Raw genomic sequence first — 19145 nt, 5'->3', positions numbered from 1 at the left:
AAAGGCGCATAAATGGTGAGGAGGCCGGGCAAAAAGGGAAGAAATGTTCGAACAACATTGTGAATAATTCAGTGAGAATTCGAAAGAAACAAATGAGGCGGCAGGCCACGACAGGCTTCTTTTTCCCCCAAGCAAAAAAAAAAGAAAAAAGAAGAGCCGGGAATTTAATTGAGAGCCCGAAGAAGGAAAAAAAACGGAAAGGGCGGAGTTAAGAAGGGGGAAAATGATGATGAGATTGACCGAACAGTGGTAGGTTAGAGTGGGGTTCCAAACATTCTGGGGACCACTGAAATCGGAGGGATTAGTGAGTGTTGCTTCAGGTGACAAATTACACATTTTGGAGAATTTGACATTCTCCATCACTTTTAATGATTTATTATTTGTGTTTCTTTCAAATCCTAAATCTAAAATAACTGAACATTTCAGGCATTAATCCCAGGTAGGTACGGTCTCAGGAATATCGTCTTTCTTTTTGAATGTTGGTATGAATTAATTGTTTTGGGTTTCTACAATGTTAAAGCATATTTCATCTAGAAAATATTCAAATTTGCTTTGGAAGTATGTTGGTTGTCTTGAAGGTCGGTTTTTTCATTTCAAGTTCAAAGTTAAAATGGAATATTTAAATGCGTGGGAAACGGACTTGGCAAAACGTTGGATGTCTGAGTACTATTTCACTTTTTAAGCTTACTCTACACAAAGCAAAATTTTCAGTGTTGAATAACCATTTAAGTTTTTAGAATTATATTTTTCATAACCTAGGTAACCCAAAAAACTAACCTAAAGCATACGAAATAGAGGAAATCAGACGGGAAGTACTAGGGCAGGTACACTTTTAATCGTTTTACTAGAATTGAGAGTTCGGTGTCTCCAAGGGTAAATTTATGAACGGGGTGAGTTAGTGTATTCATTGGATTTTGTTTTTGAATTAAGTATGAATACTCTAAAGAGAAGCGATTAAGGCCTTGTAGCGAAAAATCCCACAGAACAAAAATTGACCCAAACGTTTAAAGAAAAAGAACACTGTTTCAAAGCAATTATTAACTATGGTCAAAAATTTGTATTGCTAAATAATTTCAAATGTGTATTGCTAAATAATTTCAAAAGTAAATTTAATGAACCTTAAACTAATTTCAGATAGCTTTTTCAGTGGACTTCAGTCCCACTGGGTGAACTTTTGTAATGACCTAGTCTGAACATAAGCATAGGTTAGAATAAAAGTCTTCATGATTTCCGCATCGGTCAAATTCTGAGGTAAGACACCAAATCTCTGACATGCAAAAAGTTTTGAAACAGAAGATGAAGTAACCCGATTCTGAGATGGAACCTGAGAATTGAGATACATCATATCTTGAGAAAAATCTAGTTTTTCCAATACTCAACATTTATTTTTCTGCAAAATGGAAAAATACATATTTTTGGCTAGTTCTTTACCATTCAACTGGTGTCTAGTCTTTTGTGCCACCTCAAAAGAGAAAAAATAGCTTTGAGCCCATAAACGAGGTTCACAACTTCCCATTTAAAGCCTAGCCTCATCATCAACGGCCACCAGGCTCAACACTCTATCTTTCCCTTTTCAACATCGTGCCGTAAACAAAAAAAAATCTCGCGCCGGAAACAGACGAGTAGCTTGTCGCGCCTTTTCTTGTGTTGTCGTCATCTAATTAATTTGGCTCCGAGAGCACGTTTTTATCTGTCTTCCCCTCTCTGCTTTGAAACTCCCAGTATAGAATAATCTCTGGGTAATTTTCGAAAACATTTGCTACTTTTTACTGCCCTGAGAGAAAATTGGATTAGAAAATCGGAAGTTGCAGATGGGTTCAGCTCATTTTCGGGTGGAAAAGGTCGAATCCGGAGAGATGGGAAAATGTCACATGATTTTGTGAGATATAAATAGAAGCGGCGAGTTGTGGAAGATAGGGTAGAGATCAGAGTTTGAAAAAAGTTGGGAAATCTGAGGGCGTTGGCATCGGAAAGTTTATGTGCCTCTAAAAAATAATTTTTAATTAAAAAAAAATTAAAAATACAGAATGAAAGTTTCGTTTTTGTTCTATTATTTTGAGTATTTTTTCTCAATCTTTCGGAGGCGTTTTGCGAGGCGACTTTGCGGGGAAAGAAGGGAAGCCTGTAGTCGTGTAAGCTCAGTGGTCTCTACAATATCTGTGTGCATCTAGTTATAGAACAGGGACACATTGGCTCAAACTACGAGAACCTTTCTTGTTTTTTTTGAGTTAGGGGTCGTCATTCTCTCTGTCTTTCTATATTCGTTTTCTTTTCCAATTTCTTCCTCTTTGAACGAAAACAAAGAAATTTTCAGACGCAAAAGACCACCCCAACGATAGCGACAAAAAAACTATCGAGTTGAGAGGAGACTCAAGGAAAATGAGAATAAATGGGATGGAAATGAGCGACGAGAGACGGGAAGCAAGGGACGAGTTCAACACCGGAAACTGGTCACTACTTCTCGGCGACACAAAAAACACATAGAAAGAAAGGGAAAAAAGCAAAGGATGAAAAGTAAGAAGAAATTGAAACTGAATACATGAGTGGGAAGACAGAAGGAGGACATAGGTCACGGTTTAGAATCATCTTGTGCTAGCCAGGTGATTTGGGAAAGTTAAGGAGAAGGATCCTCATTGACAAAATCGGTATAAGATTGCACATTGGAGTAAATTCTCGATCATATCTGTCTAATGTAAGGTGTTATTCATTCAAGCCGAAACAGCCTAAAAAACTTAATTGAAACGGAATACATGAGTGGGAAGACAGAAGGAGGGCATAGGTCACGGTTTAGAATCATCCTGGGTCTAACTTTCAAATGAGTTAAAAATTTAATTTTTCAAGCGAATTTCAAAATATTGTAGTAAATTCACAAATAAACATCAGTGGAAGAAGTGAATAAATAAAACACTGATGTTCGATGCTATTTATCATAACAGATTTCCTTGAAACATACTGAAAAACTTGACGGGAGAAGCAAATGGAAGATACGTTAACAGTACATTAGAAAGTTTTTTTTTCAGTATGCAGAAAATCCTTCCAAAATATTTCTGGCAACAGAATAGTTCAAATTTGAGCACACTCTAGTGCCTCTGGGACCCACATGGATGTATCAAAATGAGAGTTGTTGAAGTGATGGGATGAATTATGATATGGGAAGCGTGGGGTTTAAAATTCAAGTGGACGAGTGTTCAATTTTATTTAAAAACCGAGAACAACATATAAATTCTATCTGGGAGTTGAAGTTTCAATAGTGCACAATTCTGCCAATTAGTAACAATTACAGTATTTTATTTATTGGTTTATGATTGGAAAACATGTGATTTTTGCTGGGAGCAACACCGCGCTTTTAATTTATAGGGCCCGTTCCCGGGCCACGGCTGGACACAAGGGAAAGCGGACAGTCCCCATGTAATGGTTAACCTGAATATATCAGGCAAAACCTCTATGTTGTCTAAAATCGGTAAGTGACCACTACTAGGACACACAACCAAATAATTAAAGGCAATATAACTTTCACTGCTTAACTTTCTTTGTTACGAAACAACATGACTCAATTCCAGACCGCAGGAAGTTAATGGAATCGCATGTTGAAGACAGGAGTAACTGATAGAAGAGGCCACAACAAAAAACTGTCGAGAGTTATGCAAACAATCCATGACATATTCAAATCAAACTATGTTATCTTGAAGTAAAAAAGTGTGGAGACGTGTTTTGGTCAAAGTATTTAAATTCGGCATGTTCTTTGAAGATTAATCTATAGTGCTTTTCAGGAGAGAAATGAAAGTAAGATTATAAACAACACAACATTACAAAGCGATGGTTGAAAACATTTTTGTGCAATAAATAAATGGTATACAAACCATTTCAAAAACTCTCATGGTAAAAACATTGGAAGTGAGGAGAAAAGTTGAAAAGTGGGAATGAAGAAGACTGTATAATTGTTTGGTTGCAATACATTTGGATGGCAGGCCTTACGACACACCGTAATGACTTCTCCCCATCTGAACGGGAAATCGAAACCGACCTGTTGATCGTTTCGAAATTGGCCGGGAGGAAAGATGCCAGAACGAATTAACTCTCGATACTCCTTCGTGAACATTGTGTTGTTGGCGCTGCCGATAGAATAGAGTTTCCGCCAAAAAAAGTGGCCATCAAAAGCTCTGGGGAGTAGTGTTTCGGGATTGAGGGACAAGAGTTTATTATACCAGTTCAATCTAACATGAATATTCACAGCTTGAGTGGGGAGTGCATGTAGATTTAAATGGTGGTGTAAGAGGGGTCTAAAAGCTTTTTTCCCTATATTGACAGCTTGTGGTAGCTCTACCTTTTGCCGTTAAAAATGTTGTCTAGTTGTTTTATAAGTTGAGCAACCCGTTAAAAATTGAGTTTAAAAACAGTCTTCAACAAACTTAGCAAACTTAGTTCAAACTATCAAATTTGATAACTGATTATTTCCTGGAAAAAATGCCACCATAATAATTCGATCTATTGAAAGTGGTCTAAAATGATTGCAATTGTCATAAGGTGCCTTAAAAATCTAAGAACTCAGAATTCGAAGTGTTCATGGCATATTTTCATTCAGCGTCTTTAGACTTTCTGACTCTAGTTAAATTTTTTTAACTTTTCAAAATTGGAAACGTTTTCTCTTTTATTTGAGTGTTCTTGACAGCTTGTCTATGACTAAAACGTTTCGTTTTTTGTTTCAAAAAATGACAAGTACATAAATCTTTATCGAACTTCCTTATCCATCAGACTGGCATGGTCAGCGCGTGGTGATTTTTTGCAAAGTTTAAACCTTGACAAAAGAAGATCTAATAAATAAAATACAAATTTTACAAACATCTTGTTGATGCTCTGAGTAATCGTGATAAAAATTTGAAATTTAGAATGTTATTCTTAAAATTATTTGTAATGAAAATAGTCTATGCAAATACTTTAGGCAGTCGTAAAATGTATTTATTTATTATGATTTTTTTTAAAGAAACTTCACTAAATAAACAGAAAACCAAAAAAAAATATGCAAGGTCAGAAGATCACAGATTGTTGAACCAAAATCATATACATTACATATCGGCAGGATCGGCGAGCAGAGCCTTCTTCTCGCTGGTCGTTGCTGAATTTCTCATTTTTATGACTTCTTCTAAAATTGATTAGAAACTTAAATACATTTAGAAATAAACTATGCGCCATTCTGACCTTCTTCTTTGTCCTTGTCCTCTTTTCCAGAATCCGCTGCTATTTTCACTGACTTCACGGATTTTTCATCGTCGGATGCTTCAAGGAGACCCTTGACAAGCATTTTGTCAACCTGTTTTCTTCCGGTGGTAATATAGACACCATTTAGATGTTGCTCAACACGACGGAGCTGACGCTTCTTGGCAAAGTGCTCACAACCTGGAATAAGTAAATAAATTTGCATTCAACGAATATAATTACAGTAGTCGGTGCAATTTATTTGAGATCCTCGGAAAAAATTGATATGTATTTAGAATTGTGAGCATCTTATTTTTAGACTATTTTCAAGAAGAGCGACTGTGATGAAACGTCCAATTTAGAAAACAACTAGTTCACATCAATTTTTTGCAATGTCGCAGATTCATTTCTGTACGACAGTTTGTGGCGACAAGCTTCTTCTCTACAAAATTTTTAAAGGATTGTGAAGTTTCTTTCAATATTTATATGTTCGATAAGGTTTCTATTATATGGAAAATTGTGGAAACAAATCGTTCAAAGAACATACAAACCAAAACACAATTTAAATCATTTGGTCATAAGACACTTTTAAAAAAATAAACACCATTTCTGGGGATATGCGACCTTTAATTATCCAACAGCATTAAATGCACCAATAAAAGATCTATTTTAAAAAATTCAGGATTTTATTGAAGATTGCTTGGAATAATACGAGAAATTTTCCTTCAAAAATAGGGTAATTAATTAAAGTGAAATTTACAAGAATGATTTGATAACTGTGAAAAAATTGTGCGGTTTTGCAAAAACTTAAACATAATGTGGATCCTAGTTTTTGAAAAGTCTGCATACTTTTATTTTTATGTTTTCAAAAGACGATTAACATTTTTAAAGGAACGCTTCAAACAATCCATTTTTGATAAATTTGAAGTGATAAAAAAATATTTTTCCGGCTTCCCAATTTATGATAATATCAACTCACACATATAAATCAAAGCCAATGGAATAATTGTTAAAATTCCAATAGGACCGATGCTTGACGTGAAGTTATTGTACCATTTGTAAATATCTTTAGTGTCAGCAATCTCGCAATACTTTCCAGAATATGGTACGGTACACGTGCATTCGGTCAAGTCATAATTTGGCATTCCATTTCCATGACAGTCAATGATGTCACAATCGGTACCCGCCCATCCGAGTTCACACTCAATACAACTTCCATTCTGAAGGCGTTCGAATCCAGAACAGTACATTTTGCGATGGCATAGTGTACCCGTCCAGCCTTCGATACAGTAACAGCGGTCACCTAGAAAGTATGATTTTTCAACTTTTGGATGTTTCAGGTGATTTTCGAACACCGCCGATTATATAATTGGGTCTCGAACGGATTTTACAAGAGCATTCTCTACAAATTTTGAGAGTGCGCCTTTTAGGTTGTATTGTGGAAATTTCTATTTAATATTTGAATTTTCCACGTATGTAACTCATCCACAACTTTTCAAAAAGTTGTTTTCAAAATACATCTTTTCAGGCATTTTTAAACCTAAAATTACGGTACCTGCTTTTGCCACGAACGATATATTTTCTAATTGAGGCATTTGAGGCCGCGAACGTTAGCGCCTTTAAGAAGTACAGTAATAACACTTACCTAGTTTTATTCAAATTTTCCGAAATTAAATAGTTTTGTTATTTTCTTTTGTGTTAGTCCAGTTCTTCAACAAAACCATGCTTTTGGTAAAAAAACGTAGCAAAAATACCGTATTATTTAAAAACGCATACGATCCCGCATGGTCATTTGAAAATATTACGTTCGTGGCGGTACCTGTATTTTTTTAAAGTAGTTTTTAAGTAGTTTAATTGGAATATTTTTTGTATAAACGTTTTCATTCCGTTTTTTGAGAAAGTTTTCTTATTTTGAAAACTAAAAGAACGAAAAATTCAATGAATGTTAAGAAGAATAGAATAAATTCTAGAAACAGGGCAATAAATGTATCCGGTTTTCACCTTTTATTTTCAAATTTATTCTACAAAACCTTTCGATTTTAATTCTAGGTTTCTCATGTCATACATCAAATTTTCTAATTTGAAATTTATATGTTAGCCCTGAAAGATTTATTAATCACCTTCAGGAGTTCCATTGATACATGGCTTCTTCTTGCGGAGAACGCAGGCTACTAAAACAATTAGTATAGCGGAGAGAAGAATCCTCCGAAGCATTTTCTGCTGCAGCAATTACCTCAACAAAAAACCTGTGTGTTTTTCTTTTTCTGCCCTTAGTTCAACTTTAGTTTCAAAGTCAAGTGGGTGCAATTAGGTAAAATATCGGAGAAGACAAGAAAGAAATTAAGAAAATTTTTGGATTCGAAGAAAGACACTGGAATCAATTTGGAAAACGGAAAAGAAATTGGAGAATTGTATTGTAAATAGACTGTGGATGAGAATGGAGGGTTAACATGATAACCTGCGAGCGAAGAAGACAGAAATTTGGAAGTCGTCGGCGTCAGAGAGAAGAAAAATGAGAAGAGACGAGAATGTCGAAATGGGAGAATTCGAATGGCCACTGCCTGGTAATCAGTAACGATGATTGGAGGACGGATAGGGAGAGAAGATAACAAAGTTAGAATCGTCTGAAGATTGCGATTTGTTTATCATCGTTTCATCAAATTTATTTACTTCTTGGATAGGAAAAAACTGGCTGATAGAAAATCACAATATAAATTACAAACTTTGTATTTAGCAATTTTACAGAAGAACAACTCATGCTCCGAGTTGCTTGTTGAGAATTGGCACGTAGTCGTCGTACTCGGCCTGGAACAGATTTCCGAAGACTGGAGCACCGAGCTTGTGCTTTGCGACGAAATCGGCAGCCTTCCATCCTCCTCTTTTGTCTCCGGAAGTGTTGGTTAGACGTCCGTGCTCGGCATCTTCGATGCGTCCAGATTGCTTGTAGATCAGGTAAACGTAACGATGGAGTCCAGTTTTTGGTGGTGGTCCGGCGCCGATGTACTCGGAAAGAGTGTCTCCTTTGGCAATGTCGTTTCCTGGAATGTTGACGACGAGCCAGTGATGCCACTCTCGGTAGGTTGGCTCTTTGCGAGATGGAGCATCTGGATCCGTCTTGATGAGAGTGTAGAGTGCTCCTGGCTCAGCATCCCATTTTACTTCTGGAGTATCCTTTACTTGGGTTGGAGTGAGAACGTTTCCAAGATTAGCCTGAAAACATTTTTAAACATTTTTAAATTTCTTTTTTTTGAATTACCTCGACGCCAGAGTTGAACTTGACAGACACAACCTTGGATGGTGGGTTGGAAGCGAGAACGTCTGGAATGACCTCGTGTTTGGTGAATGCTTCGGCGGCCATTGTAGCGAGACCTCTGAAATAAACAAAAAGGTTTAGTTGAATAAAAAAATTGGAAAAGAAGAAAAATATGAACGAAAACCTTTGGAATCTAGCAGAAGTAGTTGCGGCAGCGAATGGAGCTCTAGAAGCAAAAAATAAGGCGGGGAGCAGAGATCTCGTTACCAGGACGACCATCCTTAATTTATTTTTTTATTATTTTCTCACGCGAAAGAAAAACAATACAATCAATTAGTTTTCACTACATACCGATGAGAAATCATGTTTTGTCAGAAGACAAAATATCAGGAATGGATGCAAACAACGAAACATGTCGAGAGAAACTTATTTAGGTCGTGTCAGAACGAAAATTTATTATTTGAGAATGTAAAAGATATCAATTTGAACATCGAAAGCTTTTTTCTCGGTTTAAATGGCGATAAAAGTGAAGAAAAAATTTAAAAAAAAACAGCGAATTAATTATTAAAATGTATATCTTGCCCACGAGTAGTACGGAGCTAACTCGTGGCGAGACCTTACTAAAAAATCCTGGATGCGCCTTTAATAAATACCTAAAGTTACTGTATTATTTATTATTTTCGCAAACATTTTCATTTAAAAATGAATTTTCGATCAGATAACAGTTTTGAAATCATCAAATTTATTTACAAAAAAATCTTCGGTTCACATTAATACGGGCGCAGCGCCTGCAACGGAGTTTCGTTGTTCTCTGCGTCTCGCTGCACTTTTCCTGTCTAACTGTCAACACATAATTGTAATGTTTGTGTCTTTTGGAGAAATGTTAAATTAAAAATCGACTAGAAAAGTGAAAAAAAAACTGGTTTCAGAAAACATCGAAAAAAATGATAAAATTACGGTACCTCTTTAAAGGTACAGCCTGGTTTCAAAAGGTTTCATGGCCTTATACAAAAACCTTATACAAATTATTAGGTCCAAAATCGCTGATTTTTCTTCGCTTTTACATAAAAACGACTAAAATCAGCCATAATTGTTAGATATTCTGCATAGTTCAAAAATTTATTGGTACACAAGGCAAGACCCATAACAAAACGTATTCTATCGAAAATTACAAAATTCTTAAATAATGTTCAAATTTCAATGGGATGACTTTTTCGATTCGAGTGCAGTGGAGATCTCTCCTCGTTGTTGGCACGGCGACAATGAAAGAAACAAATGAGAAATACGGCAATGATGATGAGAGCTATCACGATGAGCAATAAGGCGACGACCATTCTGAAAAAATGGGTCTCACCAAGAAGAATATTAAGAATGAATTGAAGGAACTAACCGATAGATTCCATCGACGGTTTGATGAATTTTCCTAGTTGTGTCATAGTTGTCATAGATTATTCCTGAAAAAAAAATTAATTTTTTGTAATTGTCTCGAACTTCTTTTTAAAAACAGTTTTCACTCAACAAAAATGCAAAAAACATGTGTAACTTCGCGGCTCTTGGGGACATGGACTAACTTGAGATTTCAGGAATTTTTGACTATTTTTTTTAGTAAATCTTCAGAAATAATTGATTGAAAAAGAAGCAACTGAAAATTAGAAATTGTTGTCCGGATATAGTGACGTCATACTAAATTTACCGTGCGACACCAGTGGAAAAATAAACGAGTATAAATTGTTTTTTTTAATTACTGGTTTAAGATCAAAAGGAAAAGGTGCAGTGTGCCGATTCAATACATCACATTTTACGAGCAAATGTTTGATTTCCAAAAAAAATTAGTGCGTCAAATTTTACAAAAAAAGAATAATTCACCCTCACGCGTACAAATTATTAGTATCTCATCACAAAATCCACATGCACCAAAGCACATTTTCGTTTCTACTACAGTACACTTTTGACTAACCGTCCGCAAAAAGAATACCTAAAAGACCATTAAGAATGGCTTTCTGCTCCTCACGAATCGATGAACTATAACTATCCATTCGCGACATGGTTTGTTGTTTTTTGTTTCTTGTTTGGAGAAAACTGATGATGGACGAGTTCACGGACGACACATTTGATCCTTTTTCGCCGGAAACTGCAAAAAAAAGTTAGAGGAAATTGGATAAAAAATAAGAGGAGGTCAAATGAAAACGAAATGAGTTCGAAATATAGAGGGTATTTTGGATAAAAATGAAATTGAGAGAGGGATTACTTTAAAAGTGCAAAGTCACTTTGACACGTTTTTTTTCGTTTTTATAAATTAATATTGAAGATCTGTTAAAAGCAGTTTATGTACCGTCACAGGTAATCTAGAAATATCTTTGAATTTAAAATTAATTATTCAGACAGTCTAGGTAAATAATGTTGCTATTTTTAGTCGAAATGCCAAAAAAAAACTCATCAATTTGTCCTATGTAAATAACTTCAAAAACGTTGATGAATTCTGTGCAAGCATCAGAGTTCAAACCTAAATTACAGGCAGTAGGCATGCAGGCATAAAGATGCGCCTACTAACTTTTTAATAATTAAAATCAACCAGCAAGCAATTTTCCTATTATTATATGTTCAGCTCACCAAACCCTAGTCTCAGTTTCAACCCGCACTGATATTGTCGAAAATACGCAAAATGCCAAATTAGTGCTTTAAAGCAGGTGTCAAATTGAATCAGCTATATCGCGCAAAAAAATACTGATGTTTGTGGAGAAAAAAAACGCGAGAAGAAAAAAGTAAACTATTTCTCCATACTCTAGAAATTCTGGTGGACGGATTTCTTTTTTTGTTTGCTCAAGAAAAATGTGGGGGGTCTAAGGAGATATCTGGCAGGAGGATACATTTTAAATTGGGAATCGGATGATCTAATTGGAGAATCGGGTGCTAGTTTTTGACAGGTTTAATTGATGGAAAAGAAGTGTTGAATTTTTGGTGAATTTTGGTTCGGTTGAGACAATTTTAAGTTTTTGTTCTCAAGAAAAAGGGTATGCGTTTCAATTTAAAAAAACATTTGGTTTCATTTTTCGAAATTTGATACTTTTCACCATTAAATTTGTTTTCAATAGTTGCCATTTTTTGGTTTATTGTGTTGATGATGTATGTTTTCTGGATTCAATTTGAGCTTTAATATTTAAAATCACAATTTTTGGTAAAATATGTACAAATATCAAACATGTTATCAAAAATGTTATGAAACAAAAGAATTTTGAAATCCAAGGAATGTTTTATAAATTTTGAATTAAACTTTAAACGGTCTGATCGGAAGTATGAAACTTTTTACTGCTAAAGAAAACATTTTTAGAAATCGTGAAATTGATTTTCAGAACTAGAATACGAAACGGCAGACAACAAGCTAATAAAAACACAAAAGGTGAAAAGTAACCGAGTCCTTCTCTGCTTAATTATTGGTGAGCACATCGTCTCACCCTTTCGAGGAAGTGCTGAGGTTTTGAGTTTGTGTTACATTTGCCGACGACATACAAACAGACTCACAACCTTTTCTTATAAACAATGGATTAGGAAAAGCAGTGTTAGATGACAGAACATTTGGATAGAACGTTCTCAAGTGGTATTAATGCCTAAGTTTTTGTAAAAACTTCATAAGCAAGAGATTTCAAGGTGGTCTTATATCGACGTCTACCTGCAGTTTGAGATTTCAAGGTGGTCTTATATCGACGTCTACCTGCAGTTTGTAAACGCGTAAGCATAATGAAGGCGATCTAGTAGGTGGGTAGATCAGAACATAGGACCTAAAAACATCTGCTGCAAAATTAACTATGAAATTTACTGAAATTTCCATGATGGGATTCAAGAATTCAAGCTTCCAATAATATATTTAAATGAAGATTAAAATGTATTTTATATTCCCTGTTTAAAAAAAACAACAAAAATTTGTTTCAATATCGATGCTAATTTTATCAAAATATTTCTAAATTCAAACTAAAACTCAAGATAATAGTACGAATACGAAAAGCAGGTCTTCGAGTAAACGAAAAGGAAGTCACTAGAAATCAGCTGGTGAAATATCATGTGTGAAGTGCGAGACATACTATCATTAGAGAGCCATTTGGGAAGATAATTAGCTTGTTTTGAAAGGATTTTTGGGTTTTGATACGAATTTTTGCATAAATAGTAATAACAAAAAGAATGGCTCACAATCAGAAAAAACGTTCACATTATTTAGATAGAAAAAAACAAGAGAATTATCATTTGTAGGACTGGCTCAAATACTTTTTTTTCAGCGACAACGTACGCCTACCTTGTGCCTACAGGATTGCCTACTAACTGCAACACTTGAATTTTTTATGATTAACTTTTAGCGAAGTTGGCGACAGTCTTGTTTAACTCTATCTCGGTTTAGATTCAGTGCTAAATTTATTCTAACTTTTAGATACTTCGAAAAAAAGTTTTATTGCGATATTTCAAAAAATGATGGGCTGGTTTAGATTATGCGGAGAAGAAAAATCTCGGAGGAATAGGCTGCCAATATTTCAGGGGTAAACATTTCAAACATTTCGAACTTACTCGTCACACCCTGCTCAACGGCTCCGGGAGCTGAAAAAGGGGGAAGCGAGTGGTGTGCGACACACACAGAGACATACACGCACACAAGCTGGCGATGCGATGAACAAAAAAGTGAGCGACGGATTCCCGAAGAAAGAGACTTGTCGCCGTGCACACACTACCATAATTCGATTGCGCCACGCTTTGATTTTCGAATTTTGGCTCAACTCACAGTCGAATTCGTTTAGGAAGGTGGAAAAGAAATGAAATTGAAACTTTCGAAGCTTCTGAGAGATTTTGAGCATCAAAAAGAGTGATTTGATGTAGTAAAACAGCTTCGAGCGTGGATGCCTATGACTCTCAATCATTTTTAAATTTAGCGTGAAATCGAAATCGTATTAACCTTTACAGGTATTTTGATTTATGTGCTTAACATACAATTTCAATTAAAAATGAAAAAAAGATTGAAGTCTTCTCTGAAAGCAGACGTGAGGCACGAGGTAGGTGAAAGTAGTCTTGAAGGCATGTAGGTAGGCAGTGTTATACCTACAATGAGAGTTTAGTTGAGGCTGTATGTAGGAAATTAAAATGAACTCCTCGAGCCTAGAGCACGTATATCAGTAAATTCTAGTAGTCTTGAACGTAAGCTTTTTCTCAAGATTAGGCATGACTCAGCCCTTACTATTAGCACTGTTAAATTTTAACATGCTGTAAAAAGCATAAAATGAAGATTAAACTAAGATATAGATAGATCAAAAACTGAAAATAGTCTCGCATAAATCTTGGTTTTTTTGTCTACATTAGGTTATGTTTTTCAAAAGTAGTTTAGCATCCAAAATGAAAAGAGAATCGGAAGACGAATATCAGAAACGGTGGGAAGAAAAGGGAAACGCAATGTTTGAATCACACATCCATTAGAAGATTATGCTCTTCCCCTCTCTTGGTACATCTTGTGAATTTCTAATAGTGCGCATCAGTCGGAAAAATTGTTTTAAAGATATAAAAACACACAATTTTAACATTTCCAAACTGACATGTTATCTTGTAACTTGTTGGGCAGGTGTTACAATGTGACAGAGAAGTTGAAAACTGATATTCGTAAGAGCGGACGGTGGACATGTAGTAGGTCCTCTACAACCTCCACAACGTGTTGGTATTCGGTTTCAATGAAAGACCGCTGGGAAATGAAGGAGTTGTTTCGGATCAGACGCTGAGTTGTGATTGATGATTAGAATAATCTGAACGTCTCTTGCGATCAACAGGAATATACAAAAATTTGAAAAAAAATGTGTAAAAAAACACGGGTTTTTGGTTTTCTTAAATTTTTTTTACTGTTGATTTGTTTTCTTCTGTTTTTTTAGGAAACAGAATAACGCAAGATTTTGTTTGAAAAATAGAAGTTTACCAAGTTGACAAGTTCAAATAGTTTGTAGATTATTGGGAAAACCTGGTTCTTCTCAAATTTTAACATATTAGAAAAATAAAACACTATAGTCATCGGAAAATGAAGAAGCGTGTCATCACAATATTCTCAGGAAAACGACAAGTGTTTCAACTCTTTTAGTTTTCAAAATTAAAGATGTCGGAAGTTATTGAATTAGTGCACGCTCGAAGTGGCTTATTAGTTAGGGCAGCTATGGCGGCAACTCTCACTTTGAGCAAAAATAGTTAGAGAGACAAAGAGCAAGAGATGGATTGACTTCATAATTCTCTCGAGGTTTGAAATAAGTTTTTGAAAAGAATTCATTGGAAATGGTGTAAAACATTCTTGCGAACTTTTTCCGTTGAGAAGGAGGTGGTGCTTCTTTTCTTTTTTAAGAAATAGGAGTCCGCAGGGATTCGACTAATAAAATGTTTGTTTCCTACACGAAAAATATATAGATAAAACAAAGGAATAAAGCAATGTATCTTTAGATATGATATTAGTGAAGATATTAAGTATTGTTTCAAAAAACATATATGTATTAATGTGATAGATTTGAAAATTGAAGCACTGGAAATTTCGTTTTGGAAAAAGCTATTAATCGGGGCCCTATGAACTGAAAGTACAATATATTTATCTGATTTTGTTAGTTTTGTTTTTCAAAGCGACCATATTATTGTTTTACGTTTTTTCAGACAAATTGATATAAAATCTTCCAAGATTTCAGGAGCATATTCTTTATACAAATTTTCCATCAGCTATTCCATATTTTAGTTTTGTTTGTCTGAAACAAAACGAATTGGTAGAATTACTAGGCAATGGCGTAGAGGGCGCCAGATATTCATTTTATCGTTAGATTTGAATTTGAAAGTGCTTACTAACAAGAATATATCACTTCAAAATTTAGCCCCATTAGAAGTTTGATCTGAAATTTTTGCAGTGGATTGTTTCATTTCTTTTGAAGCCTTTGGAACTGCTCTAAAAGAAGTTTGCAAGTATATGCATACTTCTCATTCAATGTACAATGTGTTTTATTGGTTTTAATACTGTTTCCTCTACGAAAATATTTAACATCCTGCGTCTCACCTATGTCTTCATTATCTCTCACAACTTTCTTCTTCGGCGAAGATGTCAAAAATCGATGTAACGACAACCTGTTCTCTCGAGAGGCGCAATATGATCACGGTACACATTTTAGTTTTCTAATTATACTGTGAAAAATCAGAATGGAGCTCGATCACACTCCACCACCAAGTGTGCTCAATGACAATTGCTCAGCATCTTATATGACCCCGTATGCAACAGTCATCGCAATGTCCGGACTATATTTGCTTGCGATATTTTATTTTTGCAAGAGTTGGTTTTATAATTATGAAAACAATTTAATTAGAGTTTTTAAGAATCAAAAAAGATGTGTCAGCCAATGTCGGATAGTATATATCCATACCAAAAGAGATTAACACAATTGGAAAGAGGTAATTTTTAAAAAATACAATTTTCCATTGAAAAAAAATCTGATTGGTACTCAAAGTAATTTTCAATAATTTAAGAACTTTTTAAAGATGTTCGAGCTCATTCTGTTTTTTTTGCAGAACTGAAAAACTATTTAATCGACGAAGAAAGCATCGAAGTGGACGATTTTCAAATAGGTCAGACGGCAGATGGATTCATTTTCCGAGGAGGAGTTTTTCCAAAGACCCGGAACAGGTTCAATGCAAAAGTTACAACTGCTGTAAAAGTGAGTAAGAGAATTTAACAAAAAAGAAACAATAAATAAAGATTTTTCCAGGTTATTTTAACTAGATTAGAACCCAAATTCAACCAATTTAAAATATTGTGCGACATTCCAGATAAGCTTTCCAATAGTATCAAAATCGATTAGTCTACTCGAGGATGCACTTCGACTTTCAAAACTTGATCATCCTAATTTGATTCGCCTACTCGCAGTTTCACAGCTCTCTTTTACTGGTGAGCTCAAACTCGTATTCTTTCGAGAAAAAGAAGTGTGAAAAGTTACATGATAACGCAATTTTGTCTGTTGTAGTTTTCCGTCCGATGATAGCTTTGGAGTGGCTACCCGGAGGAACTCTTGCCGACTATTTTCAATTTAAAGTCAGGGTATGTAGGCGGAAAAAAGAAAACTTCTAATCGGAAATCTTTAATTTTCAGGAAAAGGATGATTCCGAACGGAGTCCAATCCAGTTGAAGGACATGCTCTCAATCCTTTATCAAGTTTCTCAGGCACTCAAGTATATTCACAGTCAGCTGGATGAGTTTGGACAAGAGCTAACCCATGGTAGAATCTTCACCCGAAATGTTCTTGTCACGGAACCGGATCTCCGAAAATGTGAGGTCAAATTGGGTGACTTTGGGGATGCACCAATGGGATTAGAATACTCTACTCCAATAATTGCCTACATGCCACCTGAAATTCTGTGCTGTGCTGAACGAATTCCACCACATCGACCTGAAAACGATGTTTGGATGTTTGGAGTATTTATCTGGGAATGCTTGACACTGGGGGCTCAGCCACATTTTAGAAAGTCGGTGGAGGAAATCAAAAAGTAAATTTATAAATAAAGAGAAAATTGTACGAAAAAATTGTTAAATTTCAGAAGCTTCCGTTTACCGGATCGGGGCTTGTCTTGTCCACCAACGTGCCCACTCGATGTGTAAGTTATAAAATGCATCTATTCAATTCTGAAAAATTTATTGTGAAAAAACTTAACTTGCTATTAGGAAGCCGTTACCAGATTTATCCATTTAGCGTCGCAAGCTTTCTAATGTAATTCTTATGGAATCAACTTCTGTGACATCAAGCTACCAAAGCCACGTGCTTCCACAGTTTTTAGATGGCGTCCTCCCGAAAAAAGTCTCGATTGTCTCTACTGTACCTTTAATTTTCCTTGCAACATTCACAACTCGAATAACTTTTATCTCTTTCAGATGGACACTGGTCTCCGATTGCCTATCGGAACCCCATATGCGGCCTCGGTTTGCCTCGACTACAAACGCCTCGATCACATCTCGTCTCTCAGAACTTCATCACATCGTCTCACCGGCTCTATTTCTATACGCCATCCCAAACCAATCTGTTTGCACTTGTATTGAGCACCATTGTCAAAGCGTCATCCATTATTAATCCAGAAGCAATGGCGACAAATTTGATCTGAAAATTTCGAAAATTGCCTGCCAAAAGGACCTGGTTCTTTTCTCGTCATTGCTACTTGATTATTCATTTGTACATTCTTCATCATCTTTTTTTTCTCATTTTTCCTTTTTCATTTTCTCATTCTCACACATCAATTCATTATGTCCTCATATCTTCCTCAGCTCTCCGAGCCTTCAGACTACGACGACGAGCAATCGTCTGTTTTCAGTCAATGAGTGTCTGAGAGCCCCGAGGGGCAGCAAGTATCAACTTGTGTATTGAAATGCAACGGGTATCCGAATAATAAATACGTTTTGTAGTGTTCAAATTTTTTTGGACAATCGGTTGTATTGGTTACGCAAGCTATGCGGACTATTGATAACCAAAAAAATGTCCTAGATGCATATCAATCCCATTGACATGTAGTGAAGTGAAAAAGTTCAGCAGCTAGATTTGTGTTCCAAAGGAGAAGGACAACACATTTTTAGTGGAACATTTATGGTGGCTGTGTACCGAATCTACCTTGACAATGTTTGAAATTTAGCTCGAATACCGTACTTTATCGAGACCTCACGTAACGTCACATATCTCCTAATCACTGTACATATTAGAATGCACCTACTTTTTAAAATTTATAGGAGCATTGAAATAAATATTTAAAAGATCCTTTTAAGATTAATCCTTACCTTGCAAAACTGGGACTCGTCTAGATTATTTTGTAGTCTTGATATAGTTTGTGTTCTTCGGATAATTTAGAATCTCCTTATTCAAATTCAATATCCATTATCATTTTAAAATCTTCTCAATTCATCTACCTCATCCTATCTTCATCCTCTTTTCCATAAGTATTTATAAATATCTGTTCCTCCATCCACTATATGTACCACATAATCCCTCTCTACGCATGTCTGCTGAGTGTCCAGAAAGGTGTGCTCTAGAGCAATACCTACCGATTGATAATAGTTTTGAATAATTTTGTTTGGATATCTTTCTCTCTTTTTTTGTTCACTGAATCAACCATTTTCTTATTCGGTCGCTTCTTTTTCTTGCCGACGCATACGCACACGCACACACAGCCGTCCACACAATTCATAAATTTTTGATATTGAAAATTATTCGGAGCTCACACAACATTTTCAATTTGTATTATTCCCATATCTTCATTCCTTCCTTTTTTCTATTATTTCTTGAGACTAGCCAGCTGCTGGTTTAAGGTTTAGTACACGCAACTTTTAGTTTCAGAAGAGAACCGGAATTCGGGTGTCTTGCATGCTGGTTTCCGTTGCTCATTACTTTTCTTGCCCTTACTCTGGACTTGTGTTATTCTAAAACTTTAACATACAATTATTAACGCCCATATTCTATAGAATCTCTCTAGTTTCACCGCTTACTTAGAAAAAGCTGTAATTTTCCTGCTATTGGTTATACAAGGAAATAAACGAATCTCGAAGGTATACAGATTACATCCGTTTTTCTAATCCCTCTTGGGGTGGCTCTCAATCACAATAATTGTAAGGTGTTTTTCAGAACGAACTTTATGTGGGTAGAGTTCAATTATTATGTGCTATTTCAGAGAAAACAACAATTGCCAGGGC

The 19145-nt window shown here is 35.5% G+C and overlaps 4 protein-coding genes across 6 annotated transcripts; 1 reads left to right on the top strand and 3 right to left on the bottom strand.

The window, feature by feature from the left end:
• Positions 1-4941: 4941 nt before the first annotated feature.
• Positions 4942-7426, bottom strand: F40A3.2 (EGF-like domain-containing protein). The gene is made up of 4 exons (NM_072630.7): positions 7314-7426; positions 6173-6496; positions 5197-5394; positions 4942-5140 (listed from the first exon to the last, which is right to left on the bottom strand). Exons 1-4 carry the CDS (start codon positions 7405-7407, stop codon positions 5064-5066), a joined length of 693 nt encoding a protein of 230 aa, NP_505031.1. The 5' UTR covers positions 7408-7426; the 3' UTR covers positions 4942-5063.
• Positions 7427-7825: 399 nt separating this feature from the next.
• On the bottom strand, positions 7826-8896 carry F40A3.3 (the record flags this gene model as incomplete). 3 transcript variants are annotated; one of them, NM_001380702.2, is made up of 4 exons in its annotated part: positions 7826-8403; positions 8450-8564; positions 8631-8726; positions 8798-8896. In NM_001380702.2, the coding sequence occupies 3 exons, from the start codon at positions 8723-8725 to the stop codon at positions 7948-7950; spliced, it is 666 nt and encodes a 221-aa protein (NP_001367640.1). The 3 variants fall into 3 exon arrangements, with proteins under 3 accessions (NP_001367640.1, NP_001379787.1, NP_001300105.1); NM_001313176.3 differs by having other exon boundaries at positions 7948-8403; positions 8798-8811; NM_001392552.2 differs by lacking the exons at positions 8631-8726; positions 8798-8896 and having other exon boundaries at positions 7838-8403.
• A 653-nt stretch (positions 8897-9549) lies between these two features.
• Positions 9550-10584, bottom strand: F40A3.4 (Envelope glycoprotein N). Its single transcript, NM_072628.5, has 3 exons — positions 10422-10584; positions 9837-9900; positions 9550-9781 (listed from the first exon to the last, which is right to left on the bottom strand). The coding sequence occupies exons 1-3, from the start codon at positions 10489-10491 to the stop codon at positions 9637-9639; spliced, it is 279 nt and encodes a 92-aa protein (NP_505029.2). The 5' UTR covers positions 10492-10584; the 3' UTR covers positions 9550-9636.
• A 4948-nt stretch (positions 10585-15532) lies between these two features.
• nipi-4 lies at positions 15533-17879 on the top strand. Its single transcript, NM_072627.7, has 9 exons — positions 15533-15584; positions 15625-15755; positions 15800-15874; positions 15992-16137; positions 16250-16367; positions 16444-16517; positions 16569-16963; positions 17015-17071; positions 17346-17879. The coding sequence occupies exons 2-9, from the start codon at positions 15626-15628 to the stop codon at positions 17539-17541; spliced, it is 1191 nt and encodes a 396-aa protein (NP_505028.3). The 5' UTR covers positions 15533-15584; position 15625; the 3' UTR covers positions 17542-17879.
• The last annotated feature ends 1266 nt before the right edge of the window (positions 17880-19145 follow it).

This window comes from Caenorhabditis elegans, chromosome V (assembly GCF_000002985.6).
Source record: "Caenorhabditis elegans chromosome V".
In the NCBI taxonomy this organism is placed as follows: domain Eukaryota; kingdom Metazoa; phylum Nematoda; class Chromadorea; order Rhabditida; family Rhabditidae; genus Caenorhabditis; species Caenorhabditis elegans.
The sequence above is the reverse complement of the archived record's forward strand: the minus strand, read 5'-3'. Positions and strand labels throughout refer to the sequence as shown.